This window comes from Rattus norvegicus, chromosome 18 (genome assembly GCF_021556685.1).
Source record: "Rattus norvegicus strain SHRSP/BbbUtx chromosome 18, alternate assembly SHRSP_T2T, whole genome shotgun sequence".
NCBI classification, from domain to species: Eukaryota; Metazoa; Chordata; class Mammalia; order Rodentia; family Muridae; genus Rattus; species Rattus norvegicus.
Window position 1 is genome coordinate 3443061 of NC_141551.1, and position 25718 is coordinate 3468778.

The following is a 25718-nucleotide window of genomic DNA, read 5'->3' on the forward strand; positions in this document are numbered from 1 at the left end:
GAACTCTCAGGGACACAACCAACCATTTTTGCAGTTCTTACCTGTTGGGGTTGAAAAAGGGAAAGAGAGGCAAATTACCAAGAAAATAAATGGTTTATTTTTTCATAGCAATAATAGTGTAGTTTTAATTTACATTTTCCCTCCCTTGAAAGAAGGCATAGTCTTAATTTGTGGGGAAAAAAAAAAAAAAAACCAAACCACCACCACCACCACCAAACTTCGCCCTGGTTTTGAAATGGAGATGGAGCCAGGCACAGTAGGATATGCCCCTTTAAGTCCAGCACTGGCAGGACTTTTCAAGGATAGCCTGGCCTACACATCCAGCAGGACAGCCAGGGCTACATAGCAGAGACCCTGCCTCAAAAAAACAAACAAACAAACAAACAAAAGTGGAGCTGGTAAGAACTCAGACCGGAATAGGCAGCACCGCATGAGCACGCATGCACGCGCACACACACGCACGCACACACACACACACACACATACACACGCGCGCGCGAGCAGACTGGGAATGAGCCCTGTGGGATAGATAATCTGAACTCTGGGCCCAGAGCCTCACAGCTGAGCTCAGGGATGTTGCAGTGATCGGGGAGCCCCTCACAACATCCCTGGGTTCACTGAACTTTCACAGCTGAGCTTGGTGGGGGAGGGGATAAAAGATGGTGGCCACACCTTAAAGAAAGAAGTCCAGAACACAGAAGGAAGCTAAGGACAGAGGTCGGTGCACTGAAGGAGCAACTGGCCCCATCTCCCCTTCTCAGCACACAAGAACACCCGAGGCTCAGGAACTAAGGAACAATGGGGTGTGGCTTAAACACGAAAACAAAGCATTAGATGCTACACATCTTTACCACCAAAATATCTGAAACTTCTCAGTGAAGAGCTTTGAGGTTCGTCCTGCTAGAGATGGTGCTGAGATTGGCAGCTGTGTGGTTCTTTCCAGCTGAGGACTCTCCATCATTTAAATGACACTTAGGACAGGCATCGGATGACATCTGGACAGATATCACTTCTGCAAACAGGGAGGAAAGGGGAGCAGTAGAGAGTTTGTGGGAACTAACAAAAGGACGATTCTAAGCCCAGACTCTCTATTTGCCCTATAGGACACTGCTATACACTTACACTTGCCATCCTAGATGGAGAACCAATGTGAGCTCTTGGCTGGAGAGACATGCTCAGTTAAGAGTATGCAGTGCTCTCTTAGAGGACCAGGGTTTGTCTCCCAGCACCCACACTGGGCAGTTCGCCACTTCCTATAATTCCAACTCCAGGGGATCCAATATTCTCCTTTGGACTTCTTGGGGCACCTGCACTCATTATGCACATACTTATGAACGTACAGATAAATTAAAATAAAAACATTTTCAAAAAGCACACTGCAGGACTGGAGAGTCGACTCAGAGGTTAAGAATGCTCTCGTCGAGCAGGAGTTCCACTCACGGCAGCCTAGTGTGTGGCAGCTCGCTACTGTCTGTAACTCCAGCTTCCGTGGGTCTGGTGCCCTCGTCTGATGTTTACAGGTTCCAGGCACACATGTGGTGTACAGTGCACACAGAATAACAGAATAAATAAATGCAAAATAAATTCTAGGGGAGCAAACTGAAAAGTATATAAGCATGAAGTCTTGGAACATTTCCATCTTAAATGATGACCAAGATCAGGTAAGGGTAGGAACGAAAGGGCCTCACATTCTAAAGACATAAATCCATCCTCCTGTTTCATTCAGTTTGCCAACAAGTTGGGGAAAAAACATTCAGCAACAATGAGCTGCCCTCATCCAACCTGCGTCCGAGCCTGCAAGAGGGAGCAGTCCTCAAAGCCCAGAGGGCCCCTGTCTGACCATGGCATTGGTCTCCTGCACTTCAGGGCTGAAAGCAACCTCAGGACAACCAAGTTTTGTGAAATTAGAGGAGAAACATCTAGTATTATTTTCTTAAGCCTTGGTGGATTCAGAATTATATTTTATATAAAGTGGTTTGTTCTCTAGTGGTAAGCTATGGGACTTTAATTACTCATCTGGTGTAAGAGATAAAAATCCAGTGCTCAATGACTTGAGATCTCTTCTGAGATACGAAGGAATCACATATATTAAAGAATTTAAGGAACAAAAGCAAAGTATGGTATAGTTAATGCCTTCAATCTCAGCACTCAGGAGGCAGAGGCAGAGGTGAGGTGTTTAAGGCCCACCTGGACTACATAATACTTAAAAGACTTCAGGTAATCGATTAGTCACCAGCTTAACCTACTGGTGATCAATGGTCCACAGATTCAACACATCCTGACAAACTCAAAAGAACAAGAGAAATTTAGAGGCTGGAAATACTTCTGTATCAACCCCAAGGGCCACCACTCACTCCACAGTCTAAAGATCCCTGCTGGTGTTCCACTTGGTCCAGCATCCTGCTTAGCCAGGAACACAAGTCTTGTTTTGTATGGGTGGGCATGGGCTCCAGGGTAAACAGGAAAATCAGGGGTATAAGAGACTCTAGGACGTAAAGACACAAAACAATTCCCAAATGCAACAAGAGTCCATGGACTGTGACGTCAATTCCAAAGCACTATCTGGTGGGAGGCGGCTGGAGTCCATCCAGCTGACGGAGAGGAGATGGTTCGGCATGTGTGACAGACCCTGTCTCTGCAGCAGTGCAGAGCTCCCTGGGCTGTTTGACACCAGCAGTCAATGTATTCGGCTTGGTTGGGGCATGTGCAGTTCCCAGCTTTGTCCAGCTGGGAACCTCTGCTTGCTCTCACTGTAATGTGTTCTTTTTGACACTCTCAAGGGGCAGGCCAGGTGCCATGTCCCCCAGCAGCCGTCCCATGCTTCCCTTCCTTAGACATCTTCAAGAAGAACTCCTCCGCTCTGAGAACACCAGCAGGGCCTCGCCAAGCCCACCAAGCAGGAAGCTGCGAACAGTAGCATACAGTCAACTTTCCTCACCCTGCAGGCTGGCAACACCAAACATAGAAGAATGAGGTACTCTGACAGGACCAGCCCAGGCAAGCCCAGGTATAGCCCAGGAGCCATCATGTATCTCACTAGAGGGCGGGAAGTGAGGGGTGTGGGAGGTCTCCTCAGGGAAGGGCGGGTGACCCACATATCCTGACTAGGTTAACGACTCTGAAGGAAAAAGCAGGGAGGAACTTCCCCTGACCCCTTGGGGGCTTCTGGCTAAAGGGAATATGAAATTATACAGACACAACCTTGTAATTAAGAAGGGTGTGCCTTCTAATAGACTAAGAGGACATTTAAAGGTGAGCATGGAGATGGGAGTGATACATTTCCCACCAACACAAAAAAGAAAGGTAGTTGGCGATTTGAAAATTAAGATGTGAGAACTGCAGCTGGGGAGAAGAAATTAGATACTTTAATACACCCAAAGGTCTTTCCGTCTTTAAACTTCTTGGTGGATAATCTGGTGTCTGTTTTATTTCTGGGGATGGGCTGGATCACTGCTGAGGGATTACGATGGCAGGTCCCATCTGAAAGGCCTTTGCAGAGGTGATGACCACCCTCTGGTGAGACCTCCTGTCTTCCCTGCCTCTCTCTCTGTCCACCCACCTACTACCCCAGTCCTCTTAAGTAAACTCAGCATGCATACACTCAACACTGGTGTCTCTGTATTTCTAACGTATCCAGATGCTGACTGTACGAAACACGCTTCACCTTCCCAGTGAAAACCTATATGGGTGAGGCTGACGTACAGGTGATTTGTACCACTCTGTGCTTTAGTACGAGAATGAACTAGGTATGAGAATGTGAAAGTAATAACCTTAAAATCTGTCATGAGCTCAGATGTGCTCACCTCTGTTTCACTACCTGGTCCATGGGAGCCGACCACAACTCGTAGTGTGTCCGAGGCTTACAGATGACACATCTGAGCCAAGAGCAACCTGTGAGCCAAGTTTACAGAGCTCTGCTGTGGGACAGTTTCATTTTGAACACTTCTCACTAATCCTCCTGGATCACCAGGAGTGGACCAGAACTATGCTGGTCCTGGCCAGCTGCTCTCCTGCAGCCCAGGAACAATGTCTTGTATAATAACCCCACATTCATCCCTTTGGCAGAGAGACTTCCTGAAGCGTCGCCAGGGGAGCTTAGTGAATGGTAAAATGAACCGTGAGGAGCCAAGAGGTGAACTTTGATGTTGTTTTTCAGACAGCAGGAGGATCTCGATTGGGGTCTGGAGGCTTAATAGCATCACAAGTGTTTAAGTTGGAGCTTGGCTGAGCTGTTTGCAAACCTTGTAACCCCCATCATTCCTGAAATGAACACACTTCACCAGATGGAGGCATAAACCTCAGGCGGCAGAGCGCACGTGGCCACAAACACCCATTCCCAGCATCTCTCTCTTCATTGTGGGCATCAAAGGCCTTGTCTTACCTTACATCTGTTGTTGTGGCTGCCGGCTTAATTCCTACTGAACTCAACACACTATATTTTTTCCTTAGATGCAGACTCAGCACACTGTGTGTGTGTGTGTGTGTGTGTGTGTGTGTGTGTGTGTGTGTGTGTGTGTGTTTTCTAACTTCTTGGTTTTTACTCCCTACCTCCCTACCTCACTAGAATGTAGTTCCCCAGGGTCTCATTCCCTGAAGAGGTCTTCTGTAGTTAAAGTCACTATGTAAACAAGAATGCACCACACCCAGTTTGATGTGGGACTGGGGTGGAACCCAGGGTTTTACATAACCTTAGGCAAGCAGGCTGCCAACTGAGGGCCACCTCCGACTCTGAATGATGTCTTTTACATGAGAGGCCTAAAGGGATTTAAAGAATATTAGGATAGTTGAAGAATATTAGGATGGCCCCTAAATTCATTTTCTGTCTGCCAAGACTGCAGCAGTCTCCAAGAGGCGCCCCTAAAATCAGAGGGATGGGATATCTTGATTCAAAGATAACTGAAAACGCTTTTTTATTGTTGTTGGTGGTGGTTGTTTTTTTGTTGTTTTCTAGATCTAAGTATCACAGGCTGGTCTCAAACTTACAATCCTCCTGCCTCAGCCTCCTCAGTTCTGGAGTGTGTGTATGTGTGTATGTGGCCAAAACCTCACACCCCAGCTCTTTACAATTGTTTTCTAAAGATCCTTGGTGATCAAATCTGAGTAATTGTCATGGTTGGCCACTTATGATGAACGGCAGGCCCAGTGTGTTAACACTCTGTCTAAGCTCCGCCCCACAGTTACCTGGCAACAGCCAGGTACGCTTGACTCACTATAAAAGGGGCTGCTTGCCCCTCCCTTCTCCTTGCTCTTGTCTTCCTGCTCCTGCTCTGTCCCCTCTCTCTCCCCTCCCCCCATTCCTCTCTCTCCTTTCCAAGGCTCATGGGTGGCCTCTACTTTCTCCCTCTCCCTCTCCCTCTCCCTTTCCCTCTCCCTCTCCCTCCCCCTCTCCCTCTCCCTCCCGGTCTCTGTCTGTCTCTACCTCTACTACCTTCTCAATTCCCCTTCCCTTGCCCTGAATAAAGTTCTATTCTATACTAGACCATTGTGTGGCTGGTCCCCTCAGCGTAGGCCCACAGAGGCTCCCCCTTCCCCCACACCTTACCACACATCCACCAAACAATATCCCTCCTCTATTTTTTTTATAAACACATCACAGTGGGCAATGACCAAAGGTAGACAGTTGCCATGGTATCCTCAAAAGGAAACACACGCACTGTGGTCACTCCCCACAGCCTTACACTTGCATCATCCCAAAGGGGAACTCTAGGAATCTATAAACTCTCCAGAGAGGTGGTGCCACAAACGATTCTCCTCAGCAGGGAGACTGCTCAGCAGGGAGACTGCTCGTAGGTGAGTTCTCTTGCATGCGTCGAACCTCCCTTGCTAAAGTTTTTTTTAATAGAGTGAAACAGTGTAAACTATAAAACTGTGCTAATTAAAAAAGTGAATTATATATAAATCTAAATAATTACTGAGCTTGAAATAGACTTTTGATCATGAAAGACAAGACAAACTTCTACATGACACAGGTGCTTTTAATTAAGACGTTGAACGCCGAGATACTGGGTGTGTAGGTACGGTCCTTAGAAGCAAGCACATGATGCTGGACTTGCAATGGAGAGGGAGCTGGGAGCAGGTGGGTGGGACACACCTATATACCTGCCTGTCACAGAGCCATGCCCAGGATGCCTGGAACTTGAGCTGAGCTGAGCAAATTCCTTAGGATCTTCTTCAGATAACGTTCTCACCACTCTCTTCCCAGGGAGGAGGTGTCAGTGGATGTGTGCCGTGACACATGCGTGAGTGCCTGTGTGCTGTGGCTCATGTGTGAATGCCAGGGAGCAATTTGTGAGACTGGATCGAGCTCAGATGGCTGGCTTTAGAGGCAGGCACCTCACGGAGCTGTCTTGACAGCCCAGATACCCTACTTTAGAGGACCTAATTTGATGCTACCCTCCTAGGAAGGTAGGCAAGCCACGTCAGGTATGGCCCTGACCATGCTCATGGGGTATCTGAGGACAGTGTCTATCCACCCCAGCAGCTGTGGCCCTGTGTGGTCACAGACCCAATAAAAACTCATAGTTGGCCATTGTTTTTCAATGGAGTACAGAAATCCAGATTTGTAGAAGGATATCACCTAATTTCTAAGTGCTAGTGACTAATTTAAAATTTAAAAATCAATCAAAATGTAAGAAACAATAACTGTACCCAAGAAATGCAGTAGGTCTAAAACATAAAACAAAAACAAAACCTTATGGCTTGCAACCCCCTACCCTTTGGGACTTCCCATTAGTTTAAATTCCCAGGAGACAAAGACCAACCACTCCTATCTGTGAGTGATGGATCTAGCTGCCCTGGCCATCTGGTGGTACTTGAGTGTATGGACCAAATTGCCCTGGTGAGAGACAGATGTTGGAATTACAGCTTGACACACCCTTCTGGTTGCTTGCTCACTCTGTGGTTGGAAAATTCTTTGAGGCTGAAAAACCATCCCTAAAATTCTAAATACCCAAAGCCAAGGGTTCCTTTTGCAATAGACACACATGCTGCTTCCTCTATTTGGGTCCAAACACCCTCTCTCTCCATTTCATTCAGGCCATAGCCTTGATCCCACAGGATGTGAGCGCCTGGAGACCAAGTCCCTCCCAGACAGCCACCTCCTTACTAGTGTGCTTTAACATTTCCTCACCTCAAAGAGCATCTCGTTTGGATTCTCCGTGCTCGATCCAACACAGGGTCTCTTTGGTTCATTTTGAAATTCTATATGAAATATGTAAGTGTGTGTATAAGGACAGATATGTGGTGTGGGGCAAGTCCCCACAGGTACAGGTGTCTGTAGCTTGTCCTGACCCAGCCTGTACCCTCCCCACTTGAGGGCAACTGGTTGAAATTAAGTGACCAGTCCAGCCCTGGGTGAAATGAGAGGCTTTCACCCACATTGGTCCCCTTGCCTTTGCACCAGTCCCATGAATCCCCAGTTGTGGGGGCGAGGTGGCCCACCACCCAGTGGTAAGAAACAACTGGGGCTGGTGCCAGTAGCTATGAGGAGTCTGTCACCCCCTTCTACAGCATCTTTACCCCTTCAGGGTCTGCTGAGGGAAAGTGCTGGAGCTCCCTGGTAAGGATAGAAAGGAGGGGGAAAGACAGAACAAGCGTAATTAAAATGTGAAGGCTTGTAAACGACTATGATAATGTTGGGGCAGAGTCTGACTTCTATACAGAGATGGCTTTAAAAAAAATACTTTGTGGAAGCTCTGAGTTCTTGAGTGTGGGAAATGGCTTGGGGAGGGTGGACCCCAGCATAGGAAGATTGCTGTGTTATCTGTTCATTTTCAATAAAAAATATTTGTAGATCCTGCAAAAGAGGAAGGGAGGAAGGGAGGAAGGAAGGAAGAGGGAGGGAAGGAGGGAGGGAGGGAGGGAGGGAGGGAGGAAGGATCAAGACTTTAACCTAACACCATGGCGGTGAGAAGAGAAACACCTCAGCTAGTTTCCCTGTTTCCTTTGTGGGCTTTGACTTTGCACACTGGCTGTACTGCTGACAGTCTTTGCAGGTGCTTGTTAGTTGAGGAAGGCTTAGACACACTGAGGCCTGGCCTTGAACTCTAAGATCCCCTCAGACCTATAAGGACTAGGGGAAAATCAGTGAAATCCCTCAGGACAAGACACAGACAATTGGGCTGGTGAGATGATTCCATGGTAGAAGTGCTTCCAAGCCTAGAGTACTGAGTTCAATCCCTGAGACTCACTGCAGAAGGAGAGAAAGAACTCCTAAAGTTGTCTCTGACCATCACATAAATGCTGGGGCATACACGTTCATATGGGCACATGCACAAACACATACATACATACATACATACATACATACATACATACATACATACATACATACTCGCATTGTGCATACTACACACAGAAGACCTGCCTGTCTTCTTTGGACAGTTATGAGACATCGACTTCTGTCATCCTCTCTCAGGATCGAGAGAGCAAGAATGGAGTTGGCTGTGTGGCTCAGGGCCCATTTTGAATCCTTGATCTCACCACCAGCACCTCTAGTCCTGTCTTCCCTTGGTGAGAAAGGCTGAGTGCTCTCCTACCCCACAGTCTGAGCAAGCCCTTCCCACCAGCGACAGGTCTGGTATCCTGCCGGCCAGCGACAGTTGCGAGGCTCGCCACCCGTGCTCCCCTCCACTCTTCACATCTGCTAGCCTTTCCAACGATGTACTCTCTGCTCTCACAGGGGTGTCTGGCTGGGTTTTCCCTTGAGTACCCTTGGGGACTGGATAATATCTCACTCTCCTTTAGCAGCTTCCCCATGTGCTGCATACATCTATACAATCTATACAATCTTTTGTATTGTTTTAGTCTGAGACAGTCTCACTATGTAGCTCTGGTTGTTCTGGAGCCCACTATGTGAACCAGGCCGGCCCCAAACTTGCAGAGACTGGTCTGCCTCTGTCTCCCGAGTACTGGGATTAAAGATGTGCACCACAACTCCTGGAACACTCAGTAAACATTTTTTTAAAGATAATTTCATTTTTCAACATAAGATTTTATTGGTCCTTTGGGAATTTCACGTCATGCACCCCCTCACACTCATTTCCCAGTCATTCCACACTCACTGCACCGTTATAACCTCGCTCCCAAAAGAAAACAAAAAATTTGGGCTGGAGAGATAGCTCAGAGGTTAAGAGCACTGTCTGAGCTCCTAACCTAATCTAAGAGGTCCTGAGTTCAATTCCCAGCAACCACATGGTGGCTCACAACCATCTGGTGCCCTCTTCTGGCCTGCAGGCATACACTCAGGCAGAATGCTGTATACATAATAAATAAATAAACTTTAAAAAAAATTAAAACTAAAATGAAAAGAAACCCCAAGTCCAATTTGTGTTATCTATATCCTCCCTGGAGCATGGTCAGCCTCTCAGTGGCCTGCTCTTAAACAGATCTGTGTCCTCCCCCTCCCACACCCTCACCAGAAGTAATCAATTGTGAAGAGTTAACTTCTACACCCTTATGACACTTTTTAAGACTTCTCTTTGACAGCTTCCTATTTAGGCTGCTACTTTTTGGGAGTGGAGTGGTAGGGGTGGTGGGCTGTCACAGAAGCCTTCCATGTCTCTCTTTCTCAACTATGCCTCTACAATCATCAATATTGCTGCAAAAGTAGATTAATGTTCTTTATAGTCAGTGGGAGCACAGACCATGGCCTTCCACATGGTTTCCAGTGACATCATAGAGCACAGGTTACAAACATGGCTGCCAGCTTCAGTAGGTCCAAGGACCCATGCAAGGTCCTTGGAGGCAGCCCGGACCACAGAAATCACCATGACCCCAGATGGTAGCATAGGCCACACACATTAACATGGGCCCCAGCAGCAACACAGCACAGGGACATCAACATGGCTTCACCTGAATCATAGCTACAGTTTTAAAAATCTAACTTTCCCTACACAGCTCAGGGCACATCGTGGACAAAGGGTGGATGGGACAGGAGGGAACAGGAGGGTAGAGGACAAGAGGCATGCTCTTTTCCGGACACATGAACTAGCTCAGCTATGTCGAGCTGACAGGATCAGGCCAACCAAACCAACAAGAGCCGTCGAGCCCAGGAGGTGGTACTCACTTAACTCAGTAGGTTACAAGCAGGGGTTAGGGGCCAGAGAACAGGAAGCACGTGGGGTAACTGCAAAGCTAGTGGGATGGTATGAGTTGAGGGTAGATATGATCAAGGTTCACCATACCCATGGACGAAATTTTGAAAGGACAAAGTAACACAGTTGAAAAATCTACAATAATGAAGTTCTTTTCCCTATCCACAATCCATGGACATTTTGAGTTTGCCATTCCAGACCCATGTCAGGAATCAGTGCTGTCTCATCCAGGGAATGCTCCCTGCTGTCTGACCTTCACCGTGCTCTCCACAGCTGACAGCTGGTACGGTTTGAGTGAGTGGCCCATGTGTTAAAAACTCCGTCTGTGGTACTGGTGGGAAGGGCTACGACCTTTAAGAGGTGGGGGTCTAGTTAGATAAAACTGAGTTGCTGGAGAGGGGCCCTGGCCCTCCCTCGTTCTTTGCTTACAGGCTGCACCATGAAGTCAGCTTCTTACTCTATCATACGTTCTCCACCATGATATTCTGCCTCGTCTAGGCCCAAAGGCAAGGGCATGTCTGAAACGGAGCCAAAGCAAAGCTCTCTTCCTGCAAGTGGACCCTCTCCAGGCTCCTTCACAGTAGTGCAAGGCTGAGTAACACATCTCTGTGGTGGGAAGAGAGACATTTAAGCCAGTTTCCTGCATGCCTCCCTTATGGGCTTTGATGCTGTGCACTGTGCTGTCGGGAAGTCCTGACAGAGTCAGTAGGGACGAGGCTACAGCAATGTGCAGGCACAGCAGCCTGCGCGGGAACTTGGTACAATCCCCATAGCTTTACAGTCCTGGGGAGGGGAAATCACTCAAATGCCTCTGAACCTCTGAATCTTAAGTTTTAAAATACAACTAACTAGGCAGGCTGTGCAAGTGATATATAGTAATGCAAAAAATGTCAGACACAGTTTCCCTCTGCAGATAGTTAGATTTTATATGTGTATATGTGCAAGTGTGTGCACATATGTGTGCATGCGTGTGTATGCATGCACTTCTGTGCACATGAATCTAGAGGCTGGATGGAGGACAACCCTGGGTGTCAAAGTTCCTCAGAATGCCATCTGCCTTGTTTTCTGTGGTAGTTTGAATGAGATCGGACCTCATAGGTTCATAAATTTGAATACCTGGTCACCAGAGAGTGGCACTATTTGAAAGGAGTGGAAGGTGTGGCCTTATTGTATCACTAGGGGTGGGTTTTAAGGTTTCAAAAGGCACATTCCAAGCCTAGGGACTCTCTTCCTGCTGTCTTTGGATGTGGAACTCTCAGCTACCTCTATAGCACCATGTCTGCCTGCCTCCTGCCATGTTCCCCACCATGCTCTTAACAGACAGATATATGAAATTGTAAGCCAGCCCCAGTGAAATGTTTTCCTTTATAAGAGTTGCTGTGAACAGAACACCGACCAAGACACTTTCTGAAAGTATCTCTCCTGGGCTGAAGTCCGCTGAGCCGACCTGGCCAGCAAGCTCCATGGATTCATGTGTTTCCACCTTCCCAGGACTAAAACGACCACACCGTTGCACTGTGCCTTTTTGGCTTGGGTTTTAAGAATTGGACTCAGGTCCTTTTGTAAGCACTTTATAGACAGAGCCTTCTCCCCAGTCCTCTAAACAGCTATTATGAAAAAGAAGAGGGAGGGTGGTCCCCACCTTGATCCCGGCACTGGGAGACAGAAGCAGGTGGTTCTCTGTGAGTTCAAGGCCAACCTGGTCTACTCCTTAGTTCTAGGACAGCCAGGGCTACATAGTGAGGCCCTGTCTCAAACAACAGCAACAACACCTTATAAATAAATAAAAGTAGGATAAAATAAATAAAAAGAAGAAGAAGAGATGGAAGCTAGAGGAACGTTTCCTCATTTTTTTTTTTTTAAATCTTCCTTCTGCTATTCTTCTCCGGACAGGAAACGTTGCTCAGAGAGAGGACATGGATTCCTTATTCTGAGTGCTGTGAGCAAAAGCTGTTCACTTCTGTCTGTCTGGGAAGACTTGGGCCAGGGCTCACCTTCGGTCACGGAATGATTGTCTGTGGACACCACAGAAGTAGCAAGGACACTCAATGTCACATGTCAGGTCTGTAGGAAACACACACCTCCTGAAGGAAGCCTTTCCATCCCAAAGCACACAGGAGGCTACTCACCCCTGGACTTCCCTCCACCCCTACCTCATGGCCCCACAGGCCTGACAGAGCTGACCTCACATCTAGCCCACAGGAATTACTTGCTACGGCTCAAATGTAACACTTGTTTCCATAACACGAGCCCTACCCCAGGGGACCAGCCACAGCAATGAACCTGGGCACCAGTGCTGGCCACACCACTGGGAATTTGAGCGGCTATTCGGGTCACCTGTGACCTGGGTGTTGGTTAGAGTTTATGCAGAGTGTGTAAGAACATCTGCATATGCATATGACAGTGTGCATGACACTGTACCTTGTGTGAGAGTGGTAGGAATGTTCTAAGTGTGAATTCAACACTGACAACCGCTGGCAGATAAAGAAGTGGGCACACTTGCTCACCTGCCAGCCCCGCATTTGAGACACCGAGGCAGGAGGTGTAGTATACAGGAGAGTATTTGCCTAGGACACATGAAGCACTGTGTTTAAGCCCTAGTACAGCAACCAACCAACCAGTCAATGACTAAATAAAATAGGGAAGGCATCGCCAGTGTGGAAATTCACTGAGGACGGACATACCTACCCAGCGAACACCCCTGCTTCATTTGAGCAAACCCGGTCTCCTGATGGATTGTGTCTTCCCTCTAGAGAGAACTTACCAGCCCATGGTTGCTCTGGTCAGGGTCATATCAAACAGCAACAGCGACAAGCCAGCTGTGACGACCTGCAGAAACAACAAATGCCTCAGAGCATAGGAGTCTAAGCCTCCCAGTTTAGCCGTTGGTGCCCATTGGTCCTCTGCATTTAGTGTGGCCCTGAACAAAAAGCCTGGTGTGGAAAACGCTGTGTCCCATGGCCTGCTGGAACCCATAAAGACACGTTTAATATCTAAGCTGCTCGAAAGAGAGGTGTCGTGCCAAAGTCGCTCCATCTGCCCAAATAAGACGTTATATCAACAACAGTGTGCTCGTCCTGTGTCAGCGCAGAGAAGCCATCTCCAGTGCAGGACGTGCCCAGGTCTTCAGGATAAACACTGTCCATATAGCTTCGTCTCGCTTGCCCCTTCTAATACCCTAGTCTTTCTAGACTGTGACACACATTCTAAGAAGCCAAGTGTTTCCTGGGAGAAAGAGCAGTTGAATCAGTAATTTATCTGAATCACAGAAGCAGAGGCTAGCCCTAAGCCAAGGCAGAGGAAAGAGGTTAGCCCTATACCTTCTAGAGCTAGAAATCCCAGAAAAGACTCTTAGGAATGGTCCGGACTCCAGAACAGCTGTTGTGATATGAGTGTGAACCAATGACCCAACTCCGTGCACACCTAGAACGTCTGTGCTAAGCCACAATGGCTTGTACGTCTAGACTTCTCAATTCTGCAGGTCAGATCAGGTTCTCTAAGAAAGGTAACCCTAAGGACCTGCTTTCTTGCTGTGAGAGTAGGGTGCAGGCTGCCAATGAGAGCTGTTCAAGCTGGGAGCATGCAGAAGCCTCTTGCTATCCCTTCAAAGGGACACCCTGCGTTGTCCCAGAGGCCTTTCAGGTGTCCCAGCTTGGAATATGCATCAAGAAGATGGTCAAAAATGGGTTTGGTGAGTCCCTCTTCATGCACTATCTTTCCTTCTTGTCTCTCCTCTCCCATCCTCCTCCTTTCTTCCTTTGTCTCCCTCTCTTCTTTCCTGTTTTCTCTGTGTGCACGTGTGCATGCATATGGGCCCTCATGTGCCTGAGCACAAATGTGGGGGTCAGAGGACAATTTCATGTGTCTGCCCTCATCTTCTGCCTTGCTTGAGACATGGTCTCTTGGTCACTGATGCATTCTCCAAGCTAGCCTGCCCCACCAGCTTTCAGGATTCTCCTGTCTCCTCTCATCTTGCTGCAGAAGAGCTAGGACGACAGATGCCCATTGCCACACCTGGCTTTATTTGAGGTCTGATCCTCTGGTCCTCATTCTTGTGTGGTGACCACTTCTCATTTACCCCGCTTTATTGATTTATCTATACAAAAGGCCTCTATATATTGTCTGTAGAGACATTAAAGACCAGGCCAGAGGAACAAGGATGAGGGCTGTCTTCCTCCTCTTCTTCCTCTCCGTCTTCCTCTCTGTCTGAAACAGGCTCCTGAAGCTCAGGCTGGCTTTGAACTTGGGATCCTCCTACCAATGCCTCCCGAGGGCTAAGATTTCAGGTGTGTGCCACCGTCCCTAGACTTCTTTTCAGGAGCTTTCTACAAGTGTGGTCAGAAACCAGCATCGAACTGCAGGGCAGATTCCGACGCTGGAAATGAGGAATGCTACTCCCACACACACTTCTCACCACCTCAGTTCCAGAGAGCGGACAAAGCTGGTGATGGTAAAGGCTAGCCCCAACTAAAGGCCCAGACCTGGAGCTCCTGCACTCAGCTGCCTTTGAGGACCGCTGTCCTCTCATGACCTCCGTTTCTACCTCCACGAGTATTTCATTTGCACTTTCCCAAACGCACTGCATCCAGGTTCCCCGTTTATCTGCTTGGAGAAAGGTTATTGCATCCTGTGTGCCTGCTTTGCCCCATTCCTTCTGCTCTCAGTTTAATGGACTATCCCACCCACCCACCCCCGTTCATTTGTTTTCATTACAAATCTTGAACAAAGCTAGCTATCCCGACAGTCCCCCTTTTCTTTCAAAACATTTGTTGTTTCCTGGCACAGTACCAGTAGGGACGCATTTCTTGGAACTGGCAGGAGGGGAATTTTTCAGCCCACATGGCTGTTAACTGTACTGTCAGCCTGATGTGATAAGCACTTCCAACCTTACTTACACACTACCTCTTTCTCTGTCACTGGCTACATCTCTTTTTTTCTTTAAATTTTTTGACATTTATTTAGTGTATGTGTGTGTGTGTGTGTGTGTGTGTGTGTGTGTGTGAGAGAGAGAGAGAGAGAGAGAGAGAGAGAGAGACAGATGGATGGACGGACAGACGGACGGACGGACGGATGGACAGACAGACATTACGCCTGTACAAAAGTTGGCTCACTCCTTCTACCATGGGGCTCTGGAATTGAACTCAGGCAGTCAGGTGTAGCAGAGAGTGGCTTTATGTTCTGAGCTACCTCTCTCGTCTTCCTTTGTCCTTCTCCACCAGGTCTCAGAGGCTTCCTTGTCCACCCCTCTGCCTAGTCTCTGAGTGCCTATTCCATGAGACTTAGTCCTGCCTAAGAAAAGGGAGGTGTCCCTTGGCAGGAATATTCTCACCCAGGCCTGCATGTCTGCACCTCCAGAAGGTTCTGGAACTTGGAGGAATCCTGTCAGGAGTCAGGCAGCTGGCCCCATTGTGCCTGTGAACAGTGTCTTTTGCCAAGAAAAACATGTCTTAAAGTTTTCAAACCAGTCCTTACTTGAAAATCAGTTTGGTCTAACAGCCGTGCTGGTGCCTCTGCCTCTGCTCTTTCCTGGAAATGTTTGTGCAACCTCCCACCTTCCTCCTGAGCGTGTTTCCAAGCTCTTCCAGAGTTTTCTCTTTTAACGAGCAAGACTGCCGATGGCTCTGACACTCACTGACATGTTATAAATCAGCGTGGCTTGTTTCTGTCAAAGATGCACACTGATGTGCTTGCCTGGCAGGGCTACTGTGGAGTGAAACAGGCTGCTTTCCCACCTACTCTGTAAGGATTGTCGTGGTTTTTAGCTTTTTTACTTCCTTTTCCTTCCATTACTATAGCAGTGTCAAACTCTTGGTAAGGTGACGCTGGGCGGCCAGGCTGTCAGTGAATGGCTCCCCAATGCTGACCTCTCCCTGTCTGAGGGTCAAATTCATGTTTGCTTAAAGTGATAGTTTTCTGTACAACACAGCCCTGCGGAGTCCTTTACAGGGAATACTTTACAGTGCCAATGCTGAGCCTGTACCAAAGGCCCACTCCACCTATGAGGAAGTCAAAGCCAGAGGCTGAGTGTTCCAGGCCAGAATATAAAATGGCTCGTGTACAGTCATGCAGGGGCGAGACCTAAGCAGTAGAGCCCTCCCTTGGCTAACAGGTGGAGGGCTGTGATTCAGAGGACTACTGGCCTGTGGCAGTGAGAGGAGAACCAAAGCCTTCTCTCCTAGTTCAATCTTCTTTTATGGCCAGGAACTCAAGAAAGGGGCTCATAAGCCACACGTGGCTTTAAAAAGCCACTGGAAGGCCTGGGAAGATCACTAAATTAGTAATCAATTTCCTCATAAGCATAGGGATCTGATGAAGTCTCTACAATCCATGTGAAAAGATAACACAGTGGCAGATGCTTGCAAACCAGTGCTTTAAGATGTGAGGCAGAGAGAGACAGTCTGCCCAGCCAACCTGGGAAGCCCCATGACAATTAAATACTCTCTTTTGGTCTTGGCGTCTCCTCAGGACACCCAAGAAAGGCTTTAGCTCTGGAGACAAGGCTCAGCAGGAAGTGTTTACTGTGCACGTGTAAGGAAGGAGCTTAGCTCAGAAAGCCATGTCACTGACAGGAAGGCATATCACCCCGCCTGAGACAGGGTCCCCAGAACGAGCTAGCTGGTAAGACCAGCCTCAAGGTTGACAGAGAGATCTCGCCTCCATGAATGAAGTAGAAAAGGAACAGAGGATGGCGCCCAACACCAACCTTGAGCCTCTACATGCTCCGGCGAGCACACATGAGCACAGGTGTGCAGGCCAACACTTGGAAATGGGCACATACGAATACACATGAACAGTGCACATACAAATACACATGAACACTGGAAGGAAAAAGAGGGGCTAAGACAAATCTGTGTTTATCAGAGTCAGACAGGGAATCCATTTAACTCCTGACTCCTCAATGTCAACTGATCACAGAGCAGTCACGACACCAGGGACAGAGTGAGCACACGCTCCGTGGCCAGGAATACTCCTAGTGTTAGCTAAGCAGCAGTTGTGGGAAGGCACTGACTCTGACTCTTGATTGTATCAGGGCGTCTCTTGACTGTCTTAACCTATTTTTCTTTGCTGCAACAGAATGCTGTAGCCTGTAATATTTACAAAGTGATGGGTATGGTGGCACATGCATCAGTACATGGGAGGTGAAGGTAAGTAAAATGGTGGAGGTCAACCTGGGATATATAGCGAGACCCATTTTTTAAAAAAAAAACAAAAAACATTTGTTTTCAGGGAAAGGGAATGCCACACTGTACACATGGGAGTAAGAAGACAAACGGCAGGAGTTGGCTCTCCTTCCAATGTGAGGGTTTGGGAAATTGAACTCAGGTTGTCAGGCTTAGCAGCAAGCAGCTTTGCCAAGCTATGATGATTAGTTTAACTGTCATTTGATGCAATGCCTGGATCAGGGGAGCCTGGGGGCGTGTCTGTAGGCTATTATGCTAATTACGGTGGGAAGATCTGCCCACCCGGGGAGCATCATTCCCTGAGCATGGAATTGTCTAGGAGTGAAAACAGCAAGCTGAGCACAGCATGCGTGGATTCATCCTCCTTGGTTCTCGACTGTGGACGCAGTGTAGCTATCTCAAGACATCTCGCAGACTGTAACCTGGAATCGTGAGCTAAAATAAACCCTTCTTCCTTAGGTCGCTTTTGTAAGAGTATGTCATCACAGCAACAAGGAAACAAAACAAAGGTACCCACTGAGTTAACTCAACTGGTTCCCCATTACCTTGTCATAAAAATCTAAACTACGGAGAGGGAGCTGGTTTAGTGGATAAAGCACTTGCTGTACAAGTCTGAAGAGCAGAGTTTCCATCCCCAGAAGCCAGGGAAACGCCAGGAAAACACTACTTGCAATCCTAGCATCTGGTGGATAGAAGATGGGGATCTTCAGGGCAGAAAGGCTCGTTAGCTAAGCAAGCCAAATCCAGTTCTCTCCCCTCTTCCCTTGCCCTGGGTGTTGACATCACATTCAAGGCACTAGGTGAGCTGCTGCCTGTGCCACACTGAACAGTCAAAGGTTGGTCCCCAGCTACATGAAGCAACCCTTTCATGATGAGAACCATGCTTATTACATTCCTGAGCCGAGTACGTCCCAGAGCCTAAGGCCCTACGGCAGGAACCTCACTATAGGGTCTTCCAAGCTTTCAACCACCTTCATGCAATAATATTGCCCAGGTTATAAGAAAACACCTCAAATAAACGACACTTTATCCTCCACAAGTGTCAACAGAAGCATCTGCATCCTCTCAGGAGCTCCTGAAGTGGCTGAAGCTGCCTTGTAGCCTCTCTCAGAACTCATCATTTGAAAGAGGTGAGGAATGGCCGTCAGCGTAAGCACTGTCCTTGCCTCTAACACACGGTTTTAGAGATACAGGTCTTACCCAGAGGAGAAAGAATCTGGCTGGCTGTACATCTCTCTGGAAGTCCTGAATAACGAGCCCCGTGCCTCTCCACAGGCACAGCCGTGCCAACAGCAGGGACTCATGTCCACAAGCAGTGACAGGCTGTGAGTTTTCTGCCTACCTCGATGGCTATCATGACCTCTGTTATTTAAGCAAACTTTGCTATTTAAAGATGATCATGTCCGTTTTTCAAACATTCTTTTCAAACCTGAGACAAGGAGGTGGGGTGGGGAGTAGGGATGGGGAGGGTAGCAGGAACTTGCCATGTGGTGACGTACTTGGGGGAGAGTCAGATCCCTGTCTGCTGTTACTTAAGTGTACAGGACCCTTTGTTGTTTATGAGGCAGAATCTCACGATATAGTTCTGGCCTTCTTGGAACTCACTGTGTAGATCAGGCTGGCCTTAAACTCAGAGATCTGCCGGCTTCTGCCTCACGAGCTCTGGTGTTAATGGTGTGTGCCACTATGGCCAGTTGTCATGACTCTTTAAGAGAAAGGTAATATACACATGGCCCGCTTCTGCCCTAGCCACATCAGACACCTGCCCACACGGTTCTGCTCACCTCTCAGCAGTCCATCCCTAGAAAGCCTTTCCTGAACCCAGCCCCACGCGTGTATCTGACTGTCTCAGGCATTTCTTTTTTTTTTTTTTTTTTGGTTCTTTTTTTCGGAGCTGGGGACAGAACCCAGGGCCTTGCGCTTCCTAGGCAAGTGCTCTACCAGTGAGCTAAATCCCCAACCCCTGTCTCAGGCATTTCTTCTTGGGTTTTCCATGTTCCTTTGACACTGCACATATCTAACATATGGTCTGGTCTCCCTAAGCAGGGTGTGTGCTACTCGGCTGTGTGTGCTCAGAGATCCTGGTGGGATGAGTTTCAGGTGACTGCACTGGGTCATCAGAGATGGGCACAGCCTGTGAGGCCACAGCATTGGTCACTCCAAATCTCTCACAGATGAGGGAATAACTGGAACCAAGGCTTACTAAGATACCCTCTGCCCCTTGCTCTTACTTGCCTCCACAAAAAAGTATTGAGATCAACCCGGTGCCAGGTTAAACAAGACAGGACAGGTTCTCATAGTTCTAATGGAATCCTGAACCAACGGGCTGTGGCTTGGGAAACAGGGGAATGCAGACTCCTACTGCTGAATGTCACAGTTGGAAAATAGGAGGGGAGTGCATTTCTTAAAGGGAGGCAGAGACAGTTCTGACAGACAGACAGGACAAGAGGTATCTATCTATTCTATTCACGTGTATGTGATTATTCATGCTTGCATGTATAGGAGCATTTGTGTAATGTATACACCCGTGTGTGTGTGTGTGTGTGTGTGTGTGTGTGTGTGTGTGTGTGTGTAGGTCAGAGATTGGTGTCATGAATTTTCCTCAACCACTCTTTCACCTTATTCTTTGAGGCAGAGTCTCTCGATCAAGCAGAACCCACCAGTAGAGCTAGTTGCTAGACAGTTTGTTCTTGGGATCTCTGTCTCTGCCTTCTGAGGCTAGAATTACAGGTGGGTGGTCAGCAGGTGTAAGACCCACTTCCTCCAGCTGCCCTGCCACACCTCCAGGGACCAGATGAGTGTTCACACAGCAGCAGGACCAAGTGGGCCTTGCACCTCCCCAGGGCTGCACATTGTTTCCATTAAAATGTCAGTCTATAGCCTAAGAGCGCTTCTTCGATTTGAAAAATTCCTTTCTTCTTTCCTCCCCTTTTCTTCCTTTTCTCCTCTTTGTGGTGCTGGATGTTGAAACTAGAGATTCATGTGCTAGGCCAGTGTCTAAGGCTGTGCCCAATATTGCTATTCCAGTATGCGGCTCCCTGTGGCTCTGTCCCTGTCATTGACAGATTCTTACCTATTCGCTACCCCACCACCACAACCCCTGTCATCTTGGTGTGTGAATGTTCTTTGTAAAATAACTACAGGACCTCTGGGCTGGAGAGATGGCTCAGTGGTTAAGAGCACCGACTGCTCTTCCAGAGGTCCCGAGTTCAATTCCCAGCAACCACATGGTGGCTCACAACCATCTGTAATGGGATCCGATGCCCTCTTCTGGTGTGTCTGAAGACAGCTGCAGTGTACTCATAAATAAAAATAAATAAATCTTTAAAAAAAATTAAAAAAATAACTACAGGACCTCAAGGCAATACCTTGTACCAGGAAGAATTTCCTCCTACAGGGACGTGGGTGGGGGTGGCAGCGTGGGGTTCTCAGGGATGCAGCTCTGGTGAGTTGGTTCCCTCTGGTCTACCTAGGCACTCCATACGTGGGAGCTCAGTGGGTTTGTACCTCCTTATTCATGAAAGGTCTGGCTTCTGGAGGCTCTGAACTTTAAGTCTCCCATCCCACCCCATCCAAACTCAGACATCTATCTAAACTTATTGAACATTTATTATAGGTACCCCTAGAAGGATTCTGTTCTCCAAAACTATTCTTTTTCTCTCTAGGCTACACCGCAGCCTGCATGCTGCCTCAGAATTTAGCAAGCATCGCATAAGAAAACCAGAATCGCCTTCTTGGCTCCTCCAGTTTCCAACCCTACAATAGATTCATTGTCTACTAATTTTTCCTTCCCTGAAGAGTATGTACTCTGGGACCAAACCAAATATTTAGCTCAGATCTAGAAACAGTACAAACCTTTCCTCCTTACTCATCCCTACCAAAAATTCTATGCTTCTCAGAATACCTGAGGAGGGTTCTTCCCTCTCTGGAAATGTATTTCAGCCAATTCTTATTGCTTTTATAGCTCTCCAACTGCCTTAAAAATATGACACATGTAACTTCTTTTCTTCCTGGTTGTTTCTGTTGAAATGTTAGCCTGTTATAAGGTACAAAACTCTAGTCTGAAATGAAAGGTTCCCCTTTATTATATAAAAGAGAAAAGAGTCAGTGATATGATCTAAAGGCTACTGGCATTCAACATGGGCTTGGCCAACCACTGCTTCCCTGCAGCTATTGGATGCCATGCTGAGGCAGGCAATGTGGAAAAGCCTTGTGGGAACTCCTCCAAACATCTCTCTCCCATCAGCAATCATCTTACTAACTCATCATCACAATGTTAATTAACTTTCTAATTTTCTAAATCATAGTCCAGTGTTTTAGGTTCAGCAGCTTGGAGCAAAAGAACGTTCTCTGTGGGACTGCGAAAGGCACCCTGGTTCCCGGTTGAGGAGGTTTGAAACCCTGTTGACCCTGAAAAGGACAGTAGGCATTTTGCCTGACTCGCAGGAAACCAGGCTGGTCACTAGCCCTCCATAGATCTGTGACCCTCAGTCTTGTAAGAGCAATGCCCCAAGCCCCTTTGCAGGTAGAGGACGTGATCACAGGACATGTAGGTTCAAGACAGATCTCCATTTTCTGAGACATTCTTCTGTAGATTTATGACTGGTGCCCATTGTAGAGTTAATGGGGTCCCATGTCCACTCCGACACAGGGCTCGGCCGCTTGGGGAAGTTTGACCACGCTTATCCCATGCTGGGCGGGTGTCAGGCTGTGGGAAGCCGCAGGAGACTGCTGGAGCTGGCTCAGGGGTCCACAGGCCTGCAAGGAGGCCGGGGCCATCTGGTTCTCAGGCTCTTGGGCATCCAGGAGCCACTAGAATGCCTTGAAAGAGCTAAGAATGGAGTGGGGGCCCATGGGGCTGGGTCTAGCCCAGGGCTGAGGGGGGAAAAGGGGGAGACGATTCAACTGATCCTGCGGGGGGAAAATCTGGACAGTGGTGGTGGGCCAGGCTGCGGCTTGGTGGTGGGTGACACTGGGAGTATAGGGAGGCCTTCTTCAGGAGATTTGATGGCAGCTCTGCAGGCAAAGGCCTTCTCTGTGGCTCCCTATAGTGGATCCCAATGAAAAGAGACAGTCCCGGGTTTTAAGGCGTTTATTGTCATGAGTAAAACTATACCCTACTTCTCTGCAGGGGCCTGAGATTAAATACCTTTTGCAGGGAGGAGTGTCTGAGAAGGAAAGGTATTGGCTAAGCCTCCAGGCCTTTAGGTACCTCATTATGGAGATCTGTCTTGAGCCTACGTGACCTGACCTGATGACCTCTACCTACAAGGGGCTTGGGGCGATGCCCTTACATGACTGATGGCCACAGATCTATGGAGGGCTGTGGGCTAGTGACCAGCTTGGTTTCCTGGAAGTCAGGCAAAATGCCTACCGTTCCTTCAGGGTCATCAGGGTTTCAAACCTCCTCAACAGGGAACCAGAGTGCCTTTCACGGTCCCACAGTTCTCCAGGGCACAGTTTCTACTTGAGTTTTGTGGCTGTGGTGACTGTCAGTGGCTTGGTCTCTTTTCTCCTACTCCAGCCTCTGGGGCAGGAAGCTCTGCCGCTGTCACAGACATCCTTTCATTGTCTTCCAAGTTCCCACAGAGGGAAGAGGTGCTCCCTGACTGAACATCTATTGAGCTCATTATACTTGTTAGTGGGATCCTGAGATTTAAAGGCAGGACACTTGGTCTCTTTCTTCTCTGGAATCCATACAATAAAATCTCTTGATTCTCTGCCTCCAAGTGTTGGGGTTGGGGAGGAGGATGGACAAGAAGCCTTGTCTCCTGCAGGAAACAGAGGCCTAATGTCTAACAGCCAGGCTTGAATGCCTTCCTCCAACTCTACTTGTTTCCCGCCAGCCCACTGCTCCTGGGCCTTCTCTTGGTCTGTGATCCAACAAGCAAGCAGGGGGAAGAGGCACTCAGGCACCAAAACCTTTAACAAGAACAAGTCTTCCTCCTCTTCTCCCTTCCATCTTCTCTCCTCTCTCTCTCTTCCCTCACCCTCTTTCTGTCCTTTTTCTTGTTCCCACCTTAGCACTTGTCCTCAAATGCAGGCCCTGTCCATAGCAGGCAAGCACTTTACCACTTACACCCCAGCCCTAAAACCCTGAACTCTCCATCGACCATGCCCTCTCCTAGACTTGTAAACCTCCTGGACAGATTAGACATTGCTATCTCTTCCTTGTGGAGGATTCCAACACTTCTCTCACGGCCATGGTAATATCGTGAACTGATAATATACTGAACTGATGTTCTATTGAACCTTCTGGGTGTTTGTCTGCATTGGCCCATCCTATGATGAGTCAAAACAGGAGAGGAGAGCCTGGAACTGCATTCAGCAGCAGCCTGCCTGTGCCAGGCTGAGTGCCGGGCCGTTTCCTCAGCCTGGCCCTTTGCATTCTCATGGTTACCCTTGATTCAGGGACTGGGCTGTTCTGCTGTCAGCTACTCACAGAATGATGGATTCCTGCCAGTTACTCTTTTAGCCCTCTGTCCTGTGGATCAAAGGTCCCAGCAGTTCTCAAGTCCCAGAGTCGTGCCCTGCTGCTGCTGCTGCAGATAAAGGGCCTGTGGCCAACGTGTCCTCATTTCTTAACTTTTGATCCAAACAGAGGGTAGATCTAATCCCTCAAGACAGCTTTTAGAAATGGGATAAACTTGCACTCAAAGGAGTCCTAATAAAAATCCAACATGCATCCCCAAGGCCATGACAACCGTTTCATCTCCTGATGCAGTGCCTTCAATTCATCTTCCTTGTTATGCTTCACCATATTAGAGGGGAATAACAGACATGCCAAGATATGTGTTGGCACCAGAGACCAGCTTCCTGTCAGTGTTCAAAAGTCGGAGATCTGGCGTCTGATCAGTGAGACCTTTGCTGCTCTTGACCCACCTCCTTGCTTTAGCCAGCAATTCCGGAGTCAGCATCACTGGGGTGGAGTGAGCCTCCGCATGACGGCGTACAGTTCTAAATGTCACACAAGAACTCCTTAGCGCACTAAGCATCCGACAGGCCTCAGTCGCCAGCAGATTTCCATCTGAGGAACTGACAAAGGCTTTACCTTTCTCGCCACTCAACTCCAGGTCTCTGTAAACTGTAAACAGACACCTATGGCCCCTACACGACAGACTGAATGATGCCCTATACCAAAGTCCTAAGCTCGGATGAGAGCTTTGGAGGTGGGGCCGCTATGGTAGCACCAGCACTCATATAAAGAACGCAGGACTGAGGGTGTGGCTCAGTGGCAGTGTGTGCCTAATGTGTATGAGGCTCTAGGCTCATCTCAGTGCCAAACCAAACATAAAACAGCTAAATAATTACCAAAGCATGTGCCCCCAGGTTCTCCCTCCATCTAGGTTGCTGTTCCCCACCAGCTCCATAGACACCAAAGGTGAAGTCCCAGGAACATCCAGGATGAGACAGCCAGCCTCAGCCTCAGGTCCCTGCAGAAACCACCCTGCTGATCCCCAAAGCTTGGAATCCTAGCTTTAAGCATTGTCAGGAAATAATTCCTAGGAAGACGGGTCGGTTGTTAAAGAGCTTGTTTTGGAGGCATGAGGACCTCAGCCTGACCCTCAGAACTCAAGCATACTTCTTACCCCCGTGATGTCAACATGGGAGGCAGAAGCAGGGAGACTCCTGGAGCTCGCTCCCTAGCCAGCCAATGAGGACCCTGTGTCAAACAAATGGTGAGAGGCTCCTAAAGCCTGCCACTCAAAGCCTCCTTTGACCTCCACCCTCACATGGACACACGTACCTGTGCACACAGACAGACAGACAGACAGACACAGACAGACAGACAGACAGACACAGACAGACAGACAGAGAAACAGAGACAGAGGTTGGAAGTCATTCACTCTACGGCATTTTATTGTGACTGACCAAGACACCCTTCTTTATTCTGCTGGCAAGTATTTTAAAATGTAAGTTTAAAAATAAAGAAGAAATGTTTCAAAGTCTTCACTCACTGGATTGGAAATGGCAAACGCTTTGAGTTTTTGCTGAGGTGAAGCTAAACTGCTCTTGTGGAAATCATACGAGGGCCTAGAGAGGTAATGAGGAAGGCCAGACTTGCTGCAGAAGCCCACGCTGAGTAGTCAACAGTGGACATACATGAGGAAGCCGATTCAACATCACTTGGTGGAGGTCAAGATACGGGTACAGTACTGAGTGTCACAGAACGAGCCTCTCACAGGGAGGGGTCTGTGTGAAGTCTGAAGGACGGCTACTAGGCATGGAAAGCTGAGAAGGGGATTTTCTGTAGAAGGAACAGCACTTGGTAAGCTTAGGAAATGCTAAGCCACTGGGTGTTAATGGAAATGCTGGGTGTGGGGCAGTTAGCAGCTGCCATCACCACCAAGGGAAACTGAAGGGAATGGGGACAATCACTAGAAAGCCCTGTCTCCTAGTAAGGTATTTTAAAAATCCCAGAGAAACATACTGTATGCTTGGA

General features: G+C 48.2%; 1 protein-coding gene across 7 annotated transcripts in view; it reads right to left on the minus strand.

The window, feature by feature from the left end:
* Slc35d4 (solute carrier family 35 member D4) overlaps positions 1-25718 on the minus strand; it is a 144082-nt gene that overhangs the window by 36102 nt on the left and 82262 nt on the right. For 2 of the 7 annotated variants that reach the window (XR_015642457.1, NM_001432538.1), the window contains 1 exon segment: positions 12859-12923. Coding sequence is in view for 6 of the 7 variants with exons in the window: in NM_001432538.1 (NP_001419467.1) it covers positions 12859-12923 (65 nt within the window). In the remaining variant the exon portion in view is untranslated. 7 annotated transcript variants of the gene reach the window in all.